This window comes from Metopolophium dirhodum, chromosome 5, assembly GCF_019925205.1.
Source record: "Metopolophium dirhodum isolate CAU chromosome 5, ASM1992520v1, whole genome shotgun sequence".
Lineage (NCBI taxonomy): Eukaryota > Metazoa > Arthropoda > Insecta > Hemiptera > Aphididae > Metopolophium > Metopolophium dirhodum.
This window is the reverse complement of record NC_083564.1, coordinates 25,705,176-25,729,746: the sequence shown is the minus strand read 5'-3', so window position 1 is coordinate 25,729,746 and position 24,571 is coordinate 25,705,176. Positions and strand designations below refer to the sequence as shown.

General features: G+C 37.6%; 1 protein-coding gene across 1 annotated transcript in view; it reads right to left on the bottom strand.

Annotated features, from left to right (window-relative positions):
- Window positions 1-1,690: 1,690 nt before the first annotated feature.
- LOC132945156 (homeotic protein proboscipedia-like) overlaps window positions 1,691-24,571 on the bottom strand; it is a 63,861-nt gene continuing 40,980 nt past the window's right edge. Inside the window, exons 2-4 of the mRNA XM_061014817.1 lie at window positions 23,356-23,391; window positions 6,622-6,764; window positions 1,691-4,979 (exon numbers count right to left, since the gene is read on the bottom strand). Coding sequence (XP_060870800.1) covers window positions 3,039-4,979; window positions 6,622-6,764; window positions 23,356-23,391 — 2,120 coding nt within the window. The 3' untranslated portion in view covers window positions 1,691-3,038. The remainder of the gene's footprint in view (window positions 4,980-6,621; window positions 6,765-23,355; window positions 23,392-24,571) is intronic.

The following is a 24,571-nucleotide window of genomic DNA, read 5'->3' as shown; positions in this document are numbered from 1 at the left end:
AATAATGATATACTCACTCTTGGATCGCGGGTGTGTGGGTTTGCGTTTAAGACGACAAGCGTTTGTATTTCTATTTCGTCGCGTCGAGTCCTGCACGGGAGGAGCCACAGCTATAACTATTGGATGCGCCTCTGCGTACGGCGAAAGTGTACGTCCGCACGCACTCGCACCGAAGTGTCGGACCGAAATTGACGGCGGAACGATGCGGCCGCTCGGCGTGATCCGGAAAAAAAAAAGACCCTCCGGCCGGCGGCGTGTGTGTGTGTGTGCGCGCTGCAGACTGCAGAGGGGTTGGAATATAGAAAGAGCGAGAATGAGAGAGAGACAGAGAATGAGAGAGGGAGAGAGAGAGGAAAAAGAGTCAAGGGTGAAACGGGGCCGGCCGACGGCCATTAATCAAAATCTCGTGACATATTGCTGTGTGTTACACCACTACTATAATATACGCGTGCAGTGTTTACTATTTGCGCGATACGCACACGCACAGCCTCCTGCCACACGTCTGTATACATCCACAATGCATTGGGCACACTCGTCCGTGTGTGTGTGTGTGTGTGTGTGCCAAAACCCATTGACCTAATCTCCGATAACTCTGTCGATCGATACCTATATATGGGCACGACAATGTATCGTATGATATATATTGTTATGTCCGACCGAACGCGTCGGCCCGAAGACGTGTCGTCGCAACGACGGAAAATGACAACAGTAATATGATATCATTATAATGTATAGTAACGCGTGACGTATTACTTGGGTCGGTAAGAATGCGCGTGCACCGCTGCTACGGCCTTATATCATGATAATATTGTCATCATTACTACGCGCACACGCGATTCCTCAGTTTCCCCGATTTCGTATAAATATTAAAATTATTATTATTATTATTATTACGGTTAGGTTCACGCCACGCGAGATCAGATTATCGTAATGTTTATTATTATTGTCGTGCGCGAACATTTTGTGACCGTTTCTGCCGAGACGGGTCACGCGTATTAACAACAATTATTATAATATTTTGTTACTTTTTTCGGTCGGCGCTTACACGCAGAGACGCGGCGAACGGTCGACGACGACGAATCTTACGACATTTGGCTAAAATTATGACCGTAATAATATGATATATTGGGGGGACGGAGTGGCCGAGCGGACTAAGGTGTCGGCAGCGACGCAGCCGATCCGAGTTCGATACCTTTGCCGCGGGCGGCATTTTTCTTCGGGCAAGTCACGGTGTCCGGAGAACAAGTGCCGCCATCCCCCCCCCCCCCCGGGGCACGGCAGAAACCTACGGGTGCCCCATTAGAAATTCTGCCAAAACACAACACACACGTGTACCAACCTACCCAATTTAAAAACCTACGGTGACCTCCCCCACAGACAATGGCCTATGTTGCTGCGGGTTATCCAATAAAAAAAAAATATATATAATATATTAATGTATTAACGTACCATGCTATAGACTACGGCGGCGTCGGGTGATGTGCTGATGTCACGTGGAAAAATATCGATCGTTACCGTTTCCGCGCCGAGGTGTGAGGGACACGCGCTCGATCTGCTCGAATCGTTAAAGATCGGTAGGTAGGTACAATACGTATTGATGTTTAATGACCGTCAATACTGTAGAACAATAATTTTGACTTGTCGGGTATTCATTATTATAATTTTTTATTTTTTTTGTATAATTTAATCATAAGTTTTAACTACAATTTATTACAATCGTTAGGTAGTAATAATAATAGCAGCAATAATATATTTAAATACATAATTAATAGAAATAAAAAAAAAAAAATGAAAAGAAAAACGTATTGCAATCGTGTCCGTTATTTTGAACCCTTTATACAACTTTTCTTTTTATTTTGTCCTTTGCGGCGTTACAATAAGACGATTGTTTTCTACTATATAATATAAACATTAAACATTAGGCATTAATTTATTCCCCTTCTCAACATATTTCTTAGCGATTCAATTGAAACTAAATAATAATAATAATAATAATAATAGTAATAATATCATAAAATAAAACGCGACAATAATAATAATTTTATATAAGACAACAATTTCTAATAATGTATAATATAATTTAGTAATAATAATTTTTGTACAAGAAATATTTAACACGACCAAAAGGAAACAGTTATTATATTATTTAGTTACAATATTTCATCTATAATGTGTATGTAATGTACAAAGTTGCAATGCAATGCGACACACGGTTTCAAGTGCAACATCTACATCACTGTTATTTTACAACGAACATTTTCTAATCTAGAAAATTAACGGCAAAAAGAATATACAAAACAACAAAAATAATAAATAATAAATCGTCGAAGATAATATTATTTGTTTTTCGTTTAAAATAATATGGTATACAAATGAAACGTAACGGTTGAATAAAAAAATATACTTAACATAAAAACAATAATATTTTAATGAGCTTGGACATGATCGAACTTTGTACAGAAACGAAAATAAATATTTTGTGGCCGACAGTTTTCCGAGTGGACATCCGCTGAGAACCTGTTATAGAATCTATTGTATTCGAAAACCGTTGAAGATCGACGGTTTTTAGATATTTTAGTTTAGTTAAAAACAAAAAACAAATTTAATTGTTAAATGTCGTGATATAAAACACCACTTATTATGTGATGAGATGTGAGTTTTGGGTAGGAAATTGTACGACGGTTTCGATGTATACAATCGATAGGTACGCGATGGCTTGAAAACAATTCCGGTGCTAATTACTATAATTTTGATCGGACGCTAAATTTAAAAAAAAAAAAAAAGGAAATCGTTCGATGGTAGATGGAGAACAAGGCCAATCTGGACGAAAAAACCAAATAAAAATTTGGTGTACAATGAAACAAATAAACTCGAAAAATCGATCAATTCGCCAACGGTCCAGAAAAAACCTGTATCGTGATCACGAAAAACGAAATCGTCGTAGTTTATACGGAAACCGAAACCGATGAGTACAGGGAGTGGTATACTATAAACTTGTAAGTTACACGTACAACGAGGGGTTAATAGTAAAGCGAATCTCAGCTGAGCTGATAGTATTCTGGTACGAACTCGTTGGCCAGGTTGCTGAGAAAGTTGAAATCGGACGAGCTGTTGCTGTTGTCGTGGACGCCGCTGCCGCCGTGGTGATGGTGGTGGTGCGGCGGTTGCGGGTGATGCGCCATCACGGCGGCAGTGGCCGCGGCCGTAGCGCTGCCGGTGATGGGAGCGACGACTGCCGCGGTGACGGCGTTCGGCTGGTGGTGGTGCTGCTGGTGCAACGGCGGTTGCTGGTGCTGACAGTGCGGGTCACCGACCACCGGGCCGGCCGACGTGACTGCTCCTGTGCCGTTGTAGAAGTGATGAAAACTGTTAAAGTGATCGCCGGATGAATCGGCGGCCGCTGCCGCCCGGACGCTGTTCGGTGGTGTCATGGCCACAGACGAGCCATGCGCGTGGAACTGGTCAGCGAACGCGGCCTCCAGTTCCGGTACGGCGGCCACGGCAGTGCCGGTGCCACCGCCACCACCTGCCACAGGATCCACGTAATACTGGCCAGCCGACACCTGCACGGCAGCCGCCGCGGCTGATTTGTTGTACCTGAGCTGCTGCTGCTGCTGTTGCTGCTGATGGTGTTGCGGCTGGTGGTGTTGTTGCTGCTGTTGGAGTTGCTGCTGCTGCTGATGGTGTGTTTGGTGGTGGTAGTCCATGTTGTACAGCTGCGAACCCGAGTGGTGGTCCTGTTGCTGTTGGTGGTGTTGCTGTTGATGATGTACACCACCGCCGCCTCCCATATGATGGCCGTTGGTCGCGTATCCCTGGCTGGTAGCTTGGTACGTGCCGGCGTAACTCAAATGGTGGTGGTGATAATCGTCACCGACACTACCTCCACCACCACTACCAGCGGTACCGCCGCCGTAACCACTGACACCGGTCTGTTGCTGTTGGTATGCTTGACGGTGGTGGTAACCGACAGCAGACGGAACGGTTGCGGTCTGCTGGTACGAGTCACTTCCGCCGCCTGTCTGATAACTGTTATTATTATAACCGTTACAGTATTGCTGTTGTGGTCCATAACCCGCTCCCTGCAAGTACTGTTGACGACAGTGGCCCGGACCGGACTGTTGCTGTACCCTTCCGGGGCTCTGAACGGCCACGGCCGCTCCGGACTTCGACTTGTAAGACGAAGATGACGATGGGGGTGAAGAAGTTTCCGGTGACATGTACCACCGGCTTTGCGTAGTTGGCGGATACTGTGACAGATAGCAGTCCTTGCCGGTGCCGCCAAAATTGTTTTGCTTGTTGTACTGCTGCTGCTGTTGTCTGTAGGCATCAGCGACCCTCGAGTACGGTGACTTGGCCACCGGTCCGCCATTGGACGGAGTCGGTGGTGTAGAAACCGAGTGATCGAGTTGTTGTTGTTGCTGCTGTTGGTACATGACCGCCGCGGTTCCCAGAGGACTGGAGAGAGCGGTGGACGGCGTGTCCGGCGTGGATGGCGTCAAACTTCCCACGGACGTGCCACCTCCCTTCAACGACTTACCGACTTCTGGCGATATATCCGGCATTAGCCTCATCGAGTCTTTCGGGCACATCGCCGCTGCCGATTTTTTGTTCGTCTGCGGCTGTTCCGGTTTGCCCGAGGGCTCCCTCTTGACAGCCATGTGCATTATGCCCTCGTTGGACCTTGAGTCGTCTTCCATTTTCGTATCAAACGAGCTGACGCTGCCAGCACTACTTCCGGCCCCGCTGCTGTTCCGGGTCACGTGCTCCATCATTATGCCGGGTGGCAAGTCGCAGTTCTGACAACTCTTCTTATCGTCCATCTGTTTGTCACCGCCGCCACCTCCGCCTGATGACTTGCCATGTTTGCCGGTCGTCGTACCCGAACTCTGCGAGTCCTTGTCGTCGCCGTCCTCGCCCTGTTTGTTGATGGTTTGCCGCTTGTGCTTCATCCGTCTGTTCTGGAACCATACTTTGACCTGAAACACGTATATTTGACCAAATACAATCACACGTTTTCATTTTTTCCCTCCAGAGTATATATTATAATATAGTATAATCGAAATAGAAGAGACACACATTCATATTATATATTGTTGTCATTATTATTATAATATTATTATATTCTTCCTATTGTTGTGATCAACGCGCGCGGTATTATAATACGTATAGGTATAATATATATACACATTTACCCACACGTACGATCTACTCACCGTGCAGCCCATGGGAGCATGACACGTTTTATTTTTTCCGTTTCGTGTCTGTCCAAATTACAATTTAATAGGACCACAAATCGCATGTATATATATACATAAGTATGTCGTGTATATATATAAGTATATATGTATATACAGACAGGTACATGGTGTATAAAATATTATATTATATGCCTTCTATAGTGTTCGGCGTTTCACCCGAACACTATATGGCCGTTTCCGTTGCGTTTGCACGACATACACGAGCCGTTTACAACATTGTGTTTCGTTGTCGTTCACGCGACACGGTCGGATGACTTGAAACGTGAAATGTTTTTAGTTTTTGAATCCGCGTCAAAAGTCCGACAACAATCGGGTACAATCGCTCTGCCCCACCCACGTTGTCCACTCAATTTAAACGGTACCTTTATGTATGGCTTTGTGCATCTAACGGTATACTGCGGTTAAATGAAAAACACGACTGCTCTTCGATGTTGGACAGAACGCATCGATCGCGTGTTGTAAACAGCCACGTTCAAGTCACAACCAAACGCGCATATTATAATAATTGTATGCACTATAATATAATCGATTAATATAATATTTTTATTTTTCCGACTATTCTAATATAAAGAGTTTTTTTCGTTACCAGTGCAACACCTATATTTATAGCATCTACGATATTTTAAATAGCGATCCATTCGCCACGCACATTATAAACGTTCGAAACATTTGAAAAATACATTTTATTTGAATTCTGTATAATGTTTTAATAACGCTGACAACGAACGTAATATTGTATCTTAATGGCGCAAATATTTCAAAACCGCCTGAAGTCATACCAGAATTGTTTTCCCTTGAGAACTGCCTTCTTATAATGTACTGTACAAAACCATGTCATTTTATTTTTATTTTTGGAAAATATTATTATTATCATCTTGTTCAAGGTCCGAGTTCATTGAAATACAACTGCATTATACATTAAACGCGGTAATCGCTGGGAAACCGATTTTTATAACTCCGAAGAGCATAACATAATAACAACAGTGGTCATATTATATGTTCCGGTACGATTTTACAATGCGAACACACTACACTGGCCGAGACCTATAATTTAATGTCATTTAATTTTTTCTGATGAACACAGTCCTATGTTTTTTTTTTTTATTGCGATTATGCAATAAAAACCCGAATAATTATTTACCAGATGGAAATATTATATTATCCCTGGACATTTCTTGATGGTAATTATTATTATTGTAGGTACATCAATTATATTGTTTAATTTGCATAACACACCGTTTCTTTTTTCAATTATTTTTTGTCTGCTACGATTTGACATATGTAATATTTTTAAACTATGATGAGCAATTGCATTAATTAGTGATACATTATATACAATACAATAATATGTCGTGTATACCTGTCTCTCGGTGAGGTCCAGAGATGCGGCGATTTCTATTCTCCTGGGCCGACACAGATACTTGCTGAAATGGAATTCCTTCTCGAGCTCCAGGAGCTGAGTGTTGGTGTACGCGGTCCGAAGTCTCCTGGGCAAACCGTTTTCTGAAACAAACAGACGAAACGAATAACATAAACGATTGCCGGAATATGGGATAATGCGGGTCATGGAAAAATAAAAATCCGTGTCAACCTCGAAGTTATTAATTATACGAAACCCTATTGGCGGCGCGGTGTTGTTTTCGCCTTCGCATCTGACAAATGACATTATTAACATTATTATAAGAATACGAAAACACAAGACGAGAAAAAAAGAAACATATTGGCCTGAACGTCCCTAATGACCGGCGGCGGCGGCGGCGGCGTAAGAGATAAATTTTGACCCAATGACGAGGCATCCGAAGCGGACGAGGGAAGGCCGACCGCATTTGTTTCCGTCAAACGAACAACGAAACGTGTTTGTTTTTCTTTTTAAAAAATAGCGTGGCTCGCCGACAGCAGCTGGAGTTCGGTTTTGAAACGCGTCATTTCCGTTTCGCAATTTGTACATATCACGTGACGAAATGACATCAAGAAAAAAACATTAAGTGGCGTCGACTGCCAGAAATACATCCACAACAATAACCTCTGAGATTTTATTGATTATTTTGAAATCCGAAATGACGATCGCTGCAAAAGATCGCCTGGACAAAGAAATCGGCGCGCGCGTTCTATATATTATAGATGTTTATGGCGGGCGTAGGTATACGAATATAGGTTAGTCGCACATCTGCGAAGACGTGACTGTAATATATTATGTGATAAAATATTGTATAGTATGACTTTGATATTGGGCGTTCGTTTTCGTATTAGGTTTGTGATATTTAAAATATTTTATTCGTGTGCAACATAATAAAGGTATACGGGTACAACATTTCATTTGAAGAAAAACACTATATATAGTTGAAAGCGGAAAAACGTTTTGTATTGCCATTCGATAAAATGTTCAATTTTTCACCGAATCCGGCGAAAACCGAAACGGCATCTTTCCGAGTGATTTGTGAAGCTCGCGAGCGTGCACGCGGGAGACGTCATCAACATTCAACGAATAGCGGAAATACTTGTGGAGGGACCCCGAGCGTTTCCGAGCGAAGAGAAACCGATCGAACCCGCGGGATATTTTAATAATGAGAATTCAAATCGAGCATACACGACGCCACTCTTCGCCGGAATATAGGTATACGCTCGTACGTGTGTGTGTGTCTCCTCTGAATGTCATATATTATATCATAGGTATATACAAGGTATATACGGTCCGTTGGGGCGGAATTTGATTTTCGGAAGTCACTTCTACCACCCCGTCAACCACCGTCGGTATATAAACTGCAGTGGGTATTGCGAACGACGGTATAAGATATAGAGACGGTCGCGGCGGCGGCGGCGGAATCGAAGGCGCGGGCTGCAAACGAAATATTATATATTATATAGGACGCACATCTCCGGACGAGGGTTGTCGAGACGAGAGGAGCTGCAGGAGAGTGCGTGTGCTGCTGCGCTCGTACTCGTTTATATATAATATAACGGTCGGCTGCGACGAGAAATCGACTGGAGGGCGGTGGGCGGCCGTCGTTCATCAGTCATCGTCAAATCTCATATATACGATATGATATGATATGATATGATATGATATATATTATTATATACGCGGCCATGTGTCGCCAGGTAAAATTTAATATCGCCCGACCGGCAAACGCGCGAGAGTTTGACTGGATGACAATAAGCGGGCGAGGACCGGCGTCACTGCTCCGACTTAAACTGCGTATATATATAATATGCGTGTGTAACATTACTGTTGTTGTTGTTGTTGTTATTATTATTATGTATATGTATATACGGGTGCACGAATATCTTTTACTCGAGCGCGAGAGGGGTTATTGCTGACATCATTTGTTGGGGTTCCGTTTCGGGTTTCGTCCGTCAGTCTCCCGCCGCATACATCACCCGGTGTGTATATATATATATATATAAATATAATATCTATATAGGTATCGCCGACGAGGTTACGACGGCCTGGTTATTGTGGTGGGTCGTCGGTGGGTCGTCGGTGGCGAGCGGGGACGGGGGTGGTTGAGCATTTTTGTTTCTGTCTCGCGAACAAACATTTTTTTTTCTCTTCTTTTCGCTTTTCCAATATAAAACATCCGAAAGTCATCCCGCACCCCTTTCCACGCTCATGTACCCTCCTTCCATTCCACCGACAACCCCCGACACCACATAAAGTTAAGAAAAGTTACCGTATTCCTTTTTTTTTGTTTTTTCCATACGAAACGCTCCCCCTTTACCCCGCCGACCCTTTTTACGCGTTGTGTTTTTTTTTTTACAGACCGGTAAAAGAATTTTTGATTAATGATATTACATTGATTTTTCGTTGTGCTCATTCCCCCTCTTGCGCACGGTTTTTACTTACTTATTATTATTTTTTTTTTTTTAAGTTTTTGTTTTGCATATTTCTCTCGGTTATGGGCGCGCGCGCATCATAACCTTAAGAATTTATGCGTTTGACATGACTGCAGTATATATATACTGTACCTATTCCCCACCAAATACGTATTTAATATATATATATAAACATACAAATAACCCGAACAAACAAATGACTTTTTTTCCTCCGTATTTTAATCGTTCATTATATTATACAGTCAGACAAACCAATGTTTATACTAATCGTATTATATTGTTGTATACCCGCGATGATTCAGTATAGTTCTAGGGGTGTTTCGCACACTGTATGGTACATATAGTGATAACGACTATAGGGTAAGTCGATCCTCAATACATAACATATAATATATGTACAGCCATACAAGGCGTAACAAAAATATTTGAAATTGAACATTGAAATAATTTCATTAAAATGGTTCGGTTCTACCTTATACATAATATAATATCTGTCTTCTGTATAGACGCCTCAGTAACCAGTTAATCCCATACAGCAATATTTACGATGAGTGATTTATCAAAATAACCGCATGCGTACATATTATTATAACCTCCACTGTATGGACTTCGGTAAACTTTTGACGTTTTCAACGAGAGACCGTTTATGCTTGTCAGCCTCGGTCGGTTCGCGACAGGAGTGGGCTCGAAATCATGCACACGGTCGTATACAGGCCGTAATAATAACACGATGCCCTGTGCGCCGGGTAATACCTACGACAATCTCAGGTTTTCCATCGATGATCCGCAAGCCCGCGAGCAACTTGTCAGTCGGCGTTCGTGGATCGGCAATGATATAATATTTTATTTGTGTGGCAGCGTGTGTGTATACGCGAAGACGAGGGCTGCAGAAGGAAAACCCGGCGGCGGCGTGACGGTACAAAGTATATATAGTTGTATACTTGTATACAATGGGGGGGAGGGGACGGATGCGAGGTAAGTATAAAATTTCGCACGGCGGATGGGTAGAAAGGGATCGCGGCGATGACGACGTCGTTGACAAAAGGCTCCGCGACACTATATAGCGTGTTAATAATATAATCTCTCTCATTCAACCGAAATCACCGCGAGTTTGTTATGCCACACACCCAGGCTTGGATGCACCCCGTCAACGGCTATATTGGTAATTTTACACATAATATTATAATATAATATATATGTATAATGTATACGTCATTTGTGTTATGCGTATATATTTTATGAGACGTCATTAACCGTGGCAAATATATAATATTATATACGCGCGCGCGATGTCGTTTTGTATAATCGCGAAAACACGCACTTTATTATATACGACACCGTCCGATTAGGTATATAATCTCATATATTTATGCTGAACATTTAATATAATATAACGAGACAATACAGAGAAATCCGATTTTAAACGACATTTTTCATAGGTATATTTTTTTTAAAACTAAAAATAACCTACCTATGAAATATTATATTATTTATTTATTTCGAATCAATAGAATTAACAAATATCGAAATAATAGGTACTTTACTAAGTAACTAAATGTTAGATATAACTTGCCATTTGTGATAAGAACACATTTATATTTTAAGAACAGAGGGTTTCTTTCAAGAGTTTTTTAGGTACCTAAAACATTGTAAAACGACATAGATAAACTATGAAAAATCATGAACATTTCTCGATTCTAAGATATTATCGGGACCCTGATTTATACACCTCCACAATTACAATAGAGACAACCGCAAAAATACGAAACAAAACCATTCAATTATAAACTGTGGCACGCGAAAACACGTAATTAAACTACTCACATGGCCACATAAAATAAATACAACACAATGAACATATTTGACTCGGGAAGGGCTCAAAGGGGATACGGATGCCGTATATAATTATAGGAGTCCGAAGTACACAGTTTTTAGATGTACCATAGTCACCAAGCTCCAAGACCCTTCACCCCAGACTAAATAAATACGCATTGCACAACTTGTTTCTACTTAAAATGTATTATTATTTTAACACTTTGATATTAATATTTCGATTTTACTGCGTATACTCCATGATATGGAGTCCAGGCGTTACTGAAGGGGGGAAATGTTGAGCATCACAGCGCTGACCGCTGAAAATGTTATACAATATTATTAAACGCGTTATGACAAATCGGCATTGATAATTTAACGAATTTCTCGGAGTAGACAGTGATATTGAAACAGGTGTCTTATATTATGTGCACGTCGCATTGGCTTTTATCGATCACCCGCCTAAAAAACAAACGGTTTAGGTCATAGAAATGTCCCAATAACCACTAAAACGGATTATCGATGGAGTAGCTGTGCAAATTCATCAACCAAACTTATAAAGTACGCACACCGATATGCCCCACGTGATATAGGTAGGTAGTAATAATTATTATTTATTATTTATCATTATATCCTTTTTATTCGGCACGACGATATATATAATGTATACCTATATTATTGTGTATTATGATCGATGAAATTATGGCGTGCTGCAGGTCGGTAGAGTTAATCAACGATGGAGAATATTAAACGCAGTTTGTTGTTAAATGTAGTTAAATGATTATAGATATTATTTACTATAGTGAACAATATATAGTTAACGCTATATTGCCTTTAACAGTGTCAAAAAATACGAGTTGTACCAATAAATTGTACCGGATTTAAGTTTGGTGCTCCAACCGGGTTACCGTGTTGAAAAACACAACAACTGGCGTATATCTCTGTAGTTCTTTTAATAATTAGGTATTGTTAATTTTTACGTATCGATATTTTACAATATTATTTATCTCCGTCGTCTCCAAATATGACTATATGTTATTAATATCTGTGTGTCCGGAATCATTAGAGATTCGCCACAATGTATTGTGAGTGTTATACACGAGCTGCAGTATGATTGTCCGGAAGATCGGACCGAACGGACGTTTCAAAATAATAACAATATTATTATGATGCTGCGAGCATATTATTAATATTATTATATACCTATGTAGTATAGGTACAGACGATGAAACGACACAGTGTCTCGCGCCCTGTACACAGTATATTGTACAATAGTAGTGCATTATGTTATTATTTATAGTGATATTATTATGTCACGGTGTAATGTATGTATTATTATGGTCGACGTGACCGAAAAACATGGCAACCGTTTGGCGCTTGCGTTCATCAGTATTCGCGTCTCGTCATTGGTTCGTTTCCTGCCCCGGCAGAGCTGTCAATCAAACCCGCGAGCACCGTATATATATATAATAATATTTTACATGCACGCACCGACCCTCGGCCCGGGCGGCGTATATATATACAGACGGCGGCGGCGGCGGCGGCGGCGGCGGGACAAAAACACTGCAGCTTGAGTCGCCTGTCATCGCAGCACATCCACTCGGTTAAACGAAATACATAATATTATTATTATTATGCCGAAATCCGCGCGTAGTCGGCGCAGTGTGGGTGTGCGATGTGTAGGTAGGTATAGTTAATTTATTTATATTTTTCGTCTTGTACGGACTCGTCTCGTCCCGTCGTCGCGAATACCGCGTACGCCACGCGTCTTGCAGTAGGGCCCGGCAGATTTTTCGAGACTATATTATAATAATATGAGGTCTACTAACTCAGACTTGGGTAATATTACCTACGTTTTACAAACAATTTACATATATTTCAATTAATTAGGTAACTGTTTCTCGGTGTTACATATATACGTATACATTTACTTTGACACTGCCGCACTCAGTCGTATTTCTTGATCACCCGCCTGGGCTATCACTGTTTAGATATACCTACACATATCGCATAGACGTAGGTATTACATGTGTGTGTCTAAAATCATTTCGCAGATCTGGCCTAGAATATTTTTTTTAATAATTTTCTTATAAAACCACGCCCCCCTCAAAAATAATACTAAGAATTTAGTTTACAAACTCGCAGCGTTCTACTCATTTCTAGAGATATACCAGACCCGTATAGATATTATATGCAATCCTATGCGTAGGTACTTTATACACAAGAGTTTCGAACGAAAAAGTACCCCCCAAATTCCGTCACGTACGATGAAATGCATCATCGTGTAGGCACCTATTTGTTATCACTTTATCAGTTAGCACTCATCACGATAATATAACGGTGCGATGACTTGCTGTCGTGAACACAGCAGCCCAAACCGTCGGCGATCGTTTCACGCCGTTTCCGCCGAATATCGGTGATTGTATACTGTTCGGGAGAAAATCCCGAGTCGACCGTGACATCGCCACTCGCAAGTAGGATTCTTTATCCTATCACCTCCCGGGAAACTCGGCATCGCGTAATCGCGGGAAAACACGTGTCGTCTCTCCGTGACGACTCGGGCGCACAGAAATACAACCATAGCTACTGCAGCTAGCGCCACCGTTCTTCCCGCGGTGTCGTTGTTGTTTTATACCTACATACGGCTATATATACCTGCAATGTGTTACGGACGAAACTTAACCGCGTGCAGCGGTGATCTATATATAATATATATAATAATATACGCGTGTGTGCATAGGTTATATATTATATATAATACTGTATATATATATATATATTTATGCGACACGAACACACACTTCGGTCGCGTTCCTCTACCCTCCTCGTCCGTCCACCACGCCGAAACGCTGCGTCTAACTTATTATTAAAATATGCTAATATTACGTCATACTTCGCTCAAGTACCCGCGCTCACGAGTATATACATATCGTCGCGGGGAGCGATAAAGACGCGCGGCGTGGATATACGTGTAAATGTGTGGGTGTGTGACGCGTGTGTGTCCGTAATATATATATATATAGGTATTCGTGCGGGGTGCAGTATACAGTGTGGAGTCGCGGCTTTCGGGCGAGGGTTGTCGCGTCGTGCGTGCGTAATTTATATTTACGCTCAGCAGTGGTGTGTTTGATCGGGGAGAGGGTTTACTCAAAGTTTACTCCCCTCTCTCCCCCCCCTAAGAAATCGACAGCCGATATGATACGTAACTATCGCTATGTATGCGTATTGCACGCGTCTCGTACTCTCGTGTGTGTCTATATTATCATATATTTCTATTTTACCGCGGCTGGAAATGTGCAATCAACATCACGTTTCCAATCAGATTTCCACTTAATATCATATTAATCCGATTAAAAAAATTTAAATAAATAATTCTTGCGCGTAACATTGGATTTGTGCGCATATAAAATATGTAATATGTATATATTATATACGCCAAGCTAAATCACATTTCGGGGCGCTACCTTTTTTATTTTCATTGTTCCCGTTTTGTTAAAAAATGCGCGCTTTGAGATAGCATGATGGACAATACAATTTATGTATAAGTTATATACGACCAGGTGAAAAATCGCGTAATTCATAACCGTTTATGTGTTATATAAATACTGCCGATTTGTATATTTTACGAGTATTACAACGAAATTATTACGTTTTTGAATAAATAACAATATTTAGGCATTACAATACCTCGCATATATAAATTGTAACATAATATGTATGCTATAATTTATAAAACCTTTTATAAAACTGTCGTTTTCTAACCAGATGACATTTAAACAGGGAGTATGTGATTATGCGTCACGCGTATACTATGCTTCCAAGTTTTACGAAAGTCGAGTAAACAATATAATAAACTAAAAACCACAAACCATAATATAATATTATGCGATGTATTTATGGTATACGGACGGTTTACAGCTAGTTTTTTAGGTAATAAAAATCTAAGTTCATAAATGTTGACACTTAAAACAAGCCCTTATTACGAATACAAAATCATAAAAAACGAAAATCTAACATTCGGATCGTTGATTTCCAAATCGTGCACTACTGCATGCTACTCCAAAGACATTTTTAGAAGTTTTCACGGCAAAAAATCACTAATTATTTGTATAATTATAATTAATAATATACATGTACCTCTAAAAGTGAGCCGTAGCTGACGTGATATATTGAATACGCCATATTCAGCGGTGAGCGTGATTATAATACATAATATTGAATATAATAATTATAAAATTAGGTTCCAGTGATGAAAAATAATATGACGATGGCAAAGAATAAACTTTAATTCGTGCCGATCGACCGCATTATATTATATTATAATAGTAATGATGCGCGGGGTTGACAGCCGATTTCCCCGATGATATAAATACGATTGTGAGAAAATAATGCATATACAGACGGTTTAAGATCTCTCGCGAAATTCCGAATATTGCCACGAGGCCTCGGTGTATATATATATATATAATATAAAATAAATATATATATAAGCGTAGTTATATAAGGACCCTCTCGTCGTGTGCCAAAATAACGACACTGCCGCACACTATATTGGAACATTCTCAACAGACACCTCTGTGCGTGTTTATGTCCCTCTCCCCGCGCCCAAGCGCCGTAGGGCTGTTGCGGTTTATTTTCCTCCGGAGCTCTTTTGAATCCGCCGCAAAGGTTTGTAGTCCCGCAGGAGACGAGCTTTCGGCAAACTCTAAAAGGTTTGTGTGTCAACCGTCGCATTATATATAAAATAAATACTGCGTTTATATATAATATAATATATACACACACATTGCGCACGCCAGCTATAGTGTATTATAATATACTATACGTTTACGTTAAAAACAAAAACGTTAAAAAATGATACGTACATCTAAAGTATTTGGTCACAAGTTTACGGAGTGCCGAGGATGACGTAAAAAAAAATGATTCAAGAGCATATTATTATGTGGCTGTACCTATAAAGCGTATGTATAACCAAATGGTGGTGATGAACAATAACAAACAATTTATCGATTTGATCCTAGTAAAAAAAAAAAATTATATTTTCTTTTTCTATACTCACCTATATTATCTATCAAAAAATGTTTTAATTGAATACCACCAGAAAAAAATATCCTTCCGAAATTAAAGACCAGAACTCCTCACTCGTTATTAGAAATGTATTATTACGCGTCGTTAGCTCATTATATATTTATGGGTACCTATGTAATCACATCATCGTTATTATATCTATGGTACACCGACTGTTATATTTATGTCTGTTATGGTTTTCATTAGACATGAATATGCACGTATCAATAATATAGAAACGGTAATTAATAATTAGTACCTACATGTTTTGTATAGTCGATAAATAATATACCGCGGCGTTATGCTACTTTTTTTTTTTTAATGTCGTGACAATGCATATTCTTATATAGATGTCGACGTTGTGCAATGGCCAGTATAGGCAATGAGTGACATAATATTTTTTCTAAAACGTGCCTCTGACATTGTAGTATATCTGATAGAGTATATAATATTATTGTTGTTAGCAAGACGCGCCTGCGTGAAATGCCGCTGATTTCTGCACTGCACTATTTCTATTTGTTTCGTGGGCGTCGTATTATGCAGACGCACACAGTGGGTTTTTGCCAACAAAAAAAAAAGCGACGCGACGTATAACGAAATATATTTTATACAACGAAATAATATTATGTCTACGCGAAATTCGGTGTAGGTATTATTGTTATTATATACGCAACGTGTATTTGTATATGTGTATATGTATAAACATAAATCTATTCAATAATGCCGACAGATGTGTAAAACGTGTTTCGTAAGAAAAAACCAACCACCTACCTACCCGCAAAAAGGTAGTTTTAGACCTTCACGATATATTATATATATATAGTATATATTAGGGTGGCCCCGAAAAAATTTTTTGTCAGTTTTTTCATATTTTAAATTCATTTTATAATTCAAAAAAATAATATTGTGAATATAATATGAAGTCATTTTATAAACATTAAATAGTATAGGTAGCTCAACGAACTTTAAAATACCAAAAAAAGATAAATGTTATAAAAAATAATAGATACTATTACCTATAGGTACTTGAATTTCTGTACCTAGTCAGATCTTTAATGAAATTTAAATAATTTATGGTGGTTTGTCTTAAGTCTCATTAGAAGTATACCTAATTACTCTCATTTATTATAATGAACAAAGTGAAACGATCAAACGATAGTTATCTGTTCAATTCTGTTACATTTTACAGTATTACAATATTATATTATCAGACGTTCCTATGATCCTCTTCAGTCTTCGGTCTTTTGTAAGCAAAAATTAAAATATTAATAAATTCTACGACGTTAATTTCAAGAGCATTTGCACGAAATCACTACGGATCGTGTTGCATAGTATTTAAGATTTGTATGACACCAATAATCTACCTTAAAATTATTAGATATTATACCTATTCGTTATTATTCGCACCAAACTCAAACAATAATTTATTAATAAGTCTGTGTGGCATGAAAATACGGAATGGAGTTTGTAATTTGTAAATAGGTTCTGGGGATAATATTTTTCAAAACATTATATTGTAAGAAATGTATTAGTCAGCTATCATTACTAAAACATGACGAGGTTTTTTTTTTATTCAAGTTAAAACTTTTAGAGAAATAAGGGAGGTAGTAGGTACCTATATGTATATAGATTAATAAAGATAATAATTTAATTATATGTATAAAAGCCCGAAAGCGAAGTAAAAATGTTCTATAATAATGACATTTTAAGAAGTGAAAAAGACAATATCTCATCTGAAAATAAATGAATGATTCATGTAAATTACATTTATGGCAGCTAGGTAGGTACAATTATTTTATTTCTAAATGCAAATTGTGAACCGTAAAATATAAATGATTTTAGTAACATAAATAATGTAAATATCGTATTTAAAAAAAAAAAAAAAATACTGCTTTTATATATGCAGTCTAAAATAATAATATTGATATTTTTTTTGAAATAGCTGCACATTTGAACAAAAACGAGATTTAAATCAAATACACATTTGTATACAAATGCGAGATTAAAATATTTTTATTTTTTTTTAAAAATAGCACACATGGTAAAGCCTCATAAAGTTTGTACTTTGTTTCGCTGAATATTATAGTATTATAGAGTTATACACTTATTATACCCTTAGACTTAATAAAAGACGGCGGTAAAGCAGCCCGTTATGATGGTGTAAACGATTTAGAAGAGTTGATTTTAGGGAGGGATACATCGGTTAGTGTTGGAGGTGAAACGAAGCGTTGAAAATTATATGACATATTTCGACGCTTATGTATATATTATAATAACAAATAATAATTAATAATATTATATTGTGTATTGTGTCTGTACAATTATTGTTCTCTGGTCGTAGATCAACGTGACTCTGATTTAATACTGATCCGGTGAGGTTTTTTTTAGCATAATACGCCCATTGTTGTTGTACCATATAATATAATATATTATATATGTATATTGTATATATAATATTCACGTGTACGAAAAATAAAGTCAAAAGGTAACGCGTCCGTGCTGAACGACAGTAAAAAATAAATGTTTGTTTACGGTATTTCAATATTGTCGGCGATGCGGAATCATCTGAAAAAATGGTACGAAAAAAAACGAACAAAACGAAACAAAGGTTCGAATGTCGAGTACAAAATACCTAATATAATTACGTAATATTAAATAATAATAATGTAATTACAGCGCTGTATGAATAAAATCGTAGTATAGGTACAACGCGGTATAAACCGTGCGTGTTGTTATACAATGTATCGATACCGCGTTATAGGTGATTTATGATAATAAAATAATAATATATTTTTAAAAAATAAATCATCGTTTATTGTAGCGGTATATTATACTGCTTTTATACTATAATACCATACCTATAATCATAATAATAGCATTATTCTATAATATGTCGCGCGCAATAACGATTATTACGGAAAAATGACAAAAAATCACGAGTGGCAGAAAAAAAAAACTCGCCCCGTCCCCCGACCAAAACTGATGCGTATATATGCTCCACGCTGGTGGGTGGGTGGGTGGGTGGTTGGGGGAAATCACACCGATTGTGTATGTTTGTCCACACACCGCGGCGTTTCCGGCTGAATGACCGGACACTATAATAATATGTACGCGGGCACATGCATTATATAATAATAATAATAATAATAATATTACATGTACGATGGTTACATTCGACGTCCTCTCCGCCGGGCTCGCGTGGTTATTATATACGTATTGCACACGTGATGGAGCTGCGGTATTTGTGGGCATTTTGAGTGTGTGCGGCGGCGGCGGCGGCGGCAACGTGTCGCGCTCGCTATTTAAATTAAAACACTAAGCGGTTTTCAATTTGTTCGCTGCAGCGGCTGTCGCGCGCGCCACCGCCGCGTACGTCCCCCTCGGCGCTTATGCAAAACGAGCCGCCGCCCCGCCCGCACCCTCTCACCAGCCGCAACGGCTAACCCCCTCCTACTACCCCTCTTATCGTGTTCCAACTCGTCGGCGGACGAACGGGGGCAGCGGCGTCGTATAATAATAATCCGTTCCTCTCTCGCGTGCGCCCCGAAAAAATAATGAAAAAAAAAAAAAAAAAATTGTATAACGATGAAAAAATATATTATTATATGCTTAAAATCAAATGTATGAATTCTGACAAACCAAACGAAATCGTTTCGATAATATTATAATCCTTAATAATTATTATAATACCTCGTGGTTTATTATCGGTGTAGCCTATTGTATAATATTATGTTCTGGCAGGAATCTTATAGCCGTCAACCCACGAGTATAGGGTTCACGTATACATTCTCATTAACAGTCTCTATATAAATCTATGATAAAAAGTGTAAATTATAGTAAATTCTAATAATATAAAATATGTATAATTATCTTTGTGAAAAAAGTTAAGTACGAAGTATTTGTCAAAAAGGCAATCATTAAAAAAAAGGTGGGCAAGAGGGTACCGGGTCTGTTGTACATTAAATGTCGTGAGGCTATACAGTAATATAGATGTGTTAAATTTTAATTCAATGATGTAAAATCATTGTTTATAGAAGGAACGATTATACCAGCCAATTCGTCCAAATTTGAACTTAAAAAGTGTCTATAAAAAAAAAAAATGTTTTTTGCATTTTGAATCCATATACTTATAAAAATTGAAAATACTACAAAATAATCTGCAAATGTGCATGGTTTAGATGAATTTATTTAAAAATTGAACTTAAAATGATTATAAAAAAAATCGTGCCTTCGTATATTTAATATTTTTGAACTGACACTAAACCAACTTATGAGGAACCTTGTATTAAATTTTGAAACTTTTTTAAAAAAAATATTTACAATTTAAAATGTTTATAAGTAACCCAAAAAAAGTAAAAATATTTTGAAAATCTCATCATGTATGTGAAATGGTCATGTAAAAATTTGGTAAAAGTTTTAAGTATCTACAGTGATTTGTTTTTGAGTTACACAAATAAAAACAAAATACATTTTTTTTGCCCTACGCTTTAAAAACTACTTGGAATTTTTACTTTTGACCCCGTAAAGTACCAACTAGATTCACTTTTCTACCAGAAAAGTTGTTAAAGTAAAAAATTGAAACATTTTTATTGCCCTAAAAGGTAATGAAAAACACAAAAAAAAAACACATATAATTGCAAAATCAAAAGTTACTTCATATTTTAATTCATTTTGGAAGTCTGACTATAATGTTGCGTATCAAAATTTCTTAGAAAACGTAAAGAAAGAATAAAACATAATAATTTTGCTTCACTATTTATACGTATTAGTTCGTTGGTTGTCAGCATAACAACTACATCATTTCGGCTTTGGGAGGGGGGTGGTTTGTGACATAAACATTTTTCATTCCCTTATTTCGTCCCCTAATTAATTTTCTTTAAAATTCCATCCCTTTTTAGGAACGTTTTGTGACAAATATGGAATATTATAGACATTCGTCTTCACGTTATAGACATGATACCTAACTATTACAATTTAAAATTATAATTTAATTATGATAATTTCAGTACTTGAATATAATACGAAAATAATATACAACAATATCGAATAATAATATAATGCTTAAGACGAAAATACTATTGTTGCGACCAACACCGAAAGTCAACGTGTTATTGATGTTCTCGATTAAATGTCCACTGGGCCCCGAAATTCTAGACACTTAGTGGACCTTTCAAAAGACAACCATTTTCCCTTTAAAAAATTATAATTACTACTTTTTTACGATTATTTATAATAAATTTAGCAAAATGATTACGCAATTTTATATATTGGCATTAGGTGATATTTATATTACGAAATTATAAATTATTCAAGCAGAGATACTATAATCAGGATTCAGGGCAATGACTGACTTGTCAACACTTACCGCGAATAGCTATCGTTTGTAGCCACCTGCAGGCTACAATACTACTGTCACATCACCAGTGACAAATTCATTTAAAAAATATGGCTACCTTACGCGAATAACTAAAAACCTCGTAATATAAATTATTATCACGTACTTTTAATACATTAAACTACACTGTCCACAACTTACTCGGATTTTCATTAATTTACAAAGTTTATTAAATTATTATCAAATATAAATTTATCATGTATTTATCATTTGTTAATTTTTTTTTATGATAATATAAACATTTTTTTATTTTATTTGTACATAAAATAAATATTTTGTAGAATGATACTATACGGGCATCTCTAAGATGCCCGCTAAGACCAATTAGACCATGACCCCGACCCCCCCCCCCCCCTTCACGACCATCTTAATTCGAGCTTGGGTAAACTATATTGTTTCCTATATATGGATATTTCTGATATGCAATTTAATTTCTCACATTACCAGATGCGGATTAAACATTTAAACACCCCAATGCAAGTAACCACACGCCGTCGAAAAATAGATTTTTAAAATAACGACGTCTTATTTACTCCATGATACGCGACAACGATATATAAATATATAACACACACACACACAGACACACACACACACACACACACACACATACACACACATACATATTATTAAATAGATCGATCGAACTCGAGTCGACCACCCCTGCCGCCACTATTTGTATGTGCACGCGGCAGGAGTAGGGGTAGAAAAGCGTTGATTGCGCCATTGGTTTATTAGCGGAAAAGACGCGGCGACGGTCGGGAACGGTTTTTTGCTACGCGCGCGTTTATCTCGACCGGGGCCGGCGCAAAAACGGAATGAAATGTATCGGAAGGAAACTCGCTCCTCCGCTGCAGCCTCTGACTCTTATCTTGGTATTTATATAAATATATATATGTATATACTCAAAGGCGCATATAGTGTGTATAAACCGCAACGTTCTTTTTCGCGGTGTGTCTGTCGCTGCCGAAGGACCCCACTGAGCTCGACGGGCGGCGTGGCGGTGTGGACTTGGGGGTAGTAAGGGTCGTACGTATATATATATATATATACCGCGAGAAAAAAAAAATAAGGGAAGTATACCGCGCGTATCGTCGTCGTCGTCGTTGTCGTTGTCGTCGTCGTCGTCGTCGTTGTTATAATATTATTATATATATTATTATCGTGTGCGGTGCGTGTATATATTATTATATAGAGGTTTTTTTCCGTAAAAATATTGTTTATCTCGCCACCGTTTTTTTACGACCGACGTGTATATGTGTGTGTGTTATGTTATGTATGTTTGTATTTATAGGTTACTTTTTTTAACCTCTATAATACACACTCCCATACCGCCGTCTGCAGATCGTGAGATTCGACTGTAGCCTGTAGGTCCTGTATGCATTGTACCTATATATAGGCACCGACTATGTGTGCCTACCTATCGCTGAAGCAGACCTCCTGGCAAAATTAACCTATATGGTTTACATAACATATGTATAAACATCGTGATAAATATCAGTCACGTATATTATGAATATGTTTAAAATATAGTTTTTTTTTCGTTTTTACTCGATTCATCACGATCACGTAAGAGGCGCGTCGTACGATATATTATTCATCATATTATTATACTATACGCATTTTCTATATAATATAATATATTATTATAAATACTCGTCGTATAAACGGACGATTTGCTCGATTAAAAATAATGGCTTAAACGAAAACAGCAATTATGATAATCGTCAGTGATTTATATCGTACATACATAGTATAATATATTATACGAAGCTATGGAACCTATATACATCGTGTTTCGGACGTCGCGGTCGTAATAATATCATCATAGAAGGTGTACGTACGCGTATAATATAATAAAATGCATAACAATAATATGTCTCTCTACGATACTATATAAGACGGTCAACTAATGCTATCTAAAACATTATTAAATTATTTATATTACGTATGTATAAATATGATATTTTTACTGTTTTGACTTACGTTTTTCATCGAATAAACACGTAGTTTTACGCACTCCTGGAAAAAACAATATAATATCCTTTTTATTTCAAACGTTTTAAGAGTAATAACACCATAATATTGTATTGTTCACCATTACATTTGTACACATTATACATAATATATTTATATTTATATGGTCTTGTTCGGACAATGTCTTAACAACACATCGACAGTATAATAGTGTTTTGAGTATTATATTCATTATGTATGTGTGTAGTCTGTTAATCAAAACTACACGTTTCACATATTAATTATAGGCACATTGCATAATAAAATAATATACACTGAAACTTGTATACACACGTAAACTATAATAATATAATATAATAAACACATGTAAACTTACTCGATTTGAACGAAATTGGCATAATAATATAATATACACTTCGCCGTTCTTAGCCAACTTATAATATTGTATTTCAACGTGCAGGATGATATCGCATAAAAAGTTTAATAATTATTCATTTTGACATTTTTATTGCGTCCTATACTAAAATAAAATAATAAGTGCGTAAATGCAATAACATACATGACATTGTATGTATATAAATATTAAATATATCTATGTATATACACCCGCGTTTGCGTTATGCTAACAGTTTTCCGAACTTAATTTCCATTTATTTTATATTTAAATACATACCTATACGCATAATACATCGAATGTGTGACGATACTATATATGTATATTATTTTATAAAAATAATTTAGTATACGCTGCTTAATATATATTATGTATATATACATAATGTACAATATTACGATATATAGCGACAATCTTAAATGCAACATAATTGATTTTCTACACAGGATTTCCGGTAGAGGATTTTATGTATATATGCGAAAAACAAAAATTCGTGTAATATTTTATGTTGTGTACGCGTATTATACGTTTCCGGCGTAATTAATAAAGCGTCGTGCGCATTCGTTGTACGTTTAAAACGCGAGGGAACGAAAAATGTCTGCCGCGAAAGATTATATTTCAGGAGAAAATTCATATAATATTTGGCGTGTAAGACGATGTATTATTATTATTGTAATATTCATTATTATAAATATTATACCATCGTCCGCCTTGTACCTGCGCAGTGCGTATTATTATATAATATTATGGTTATTGTTATTAACCGTGGCGACCCGGTGTCGGTGCCGGAGAAGTCATCACGCGCATATACTGCTTAAACGTAGGCGCCCG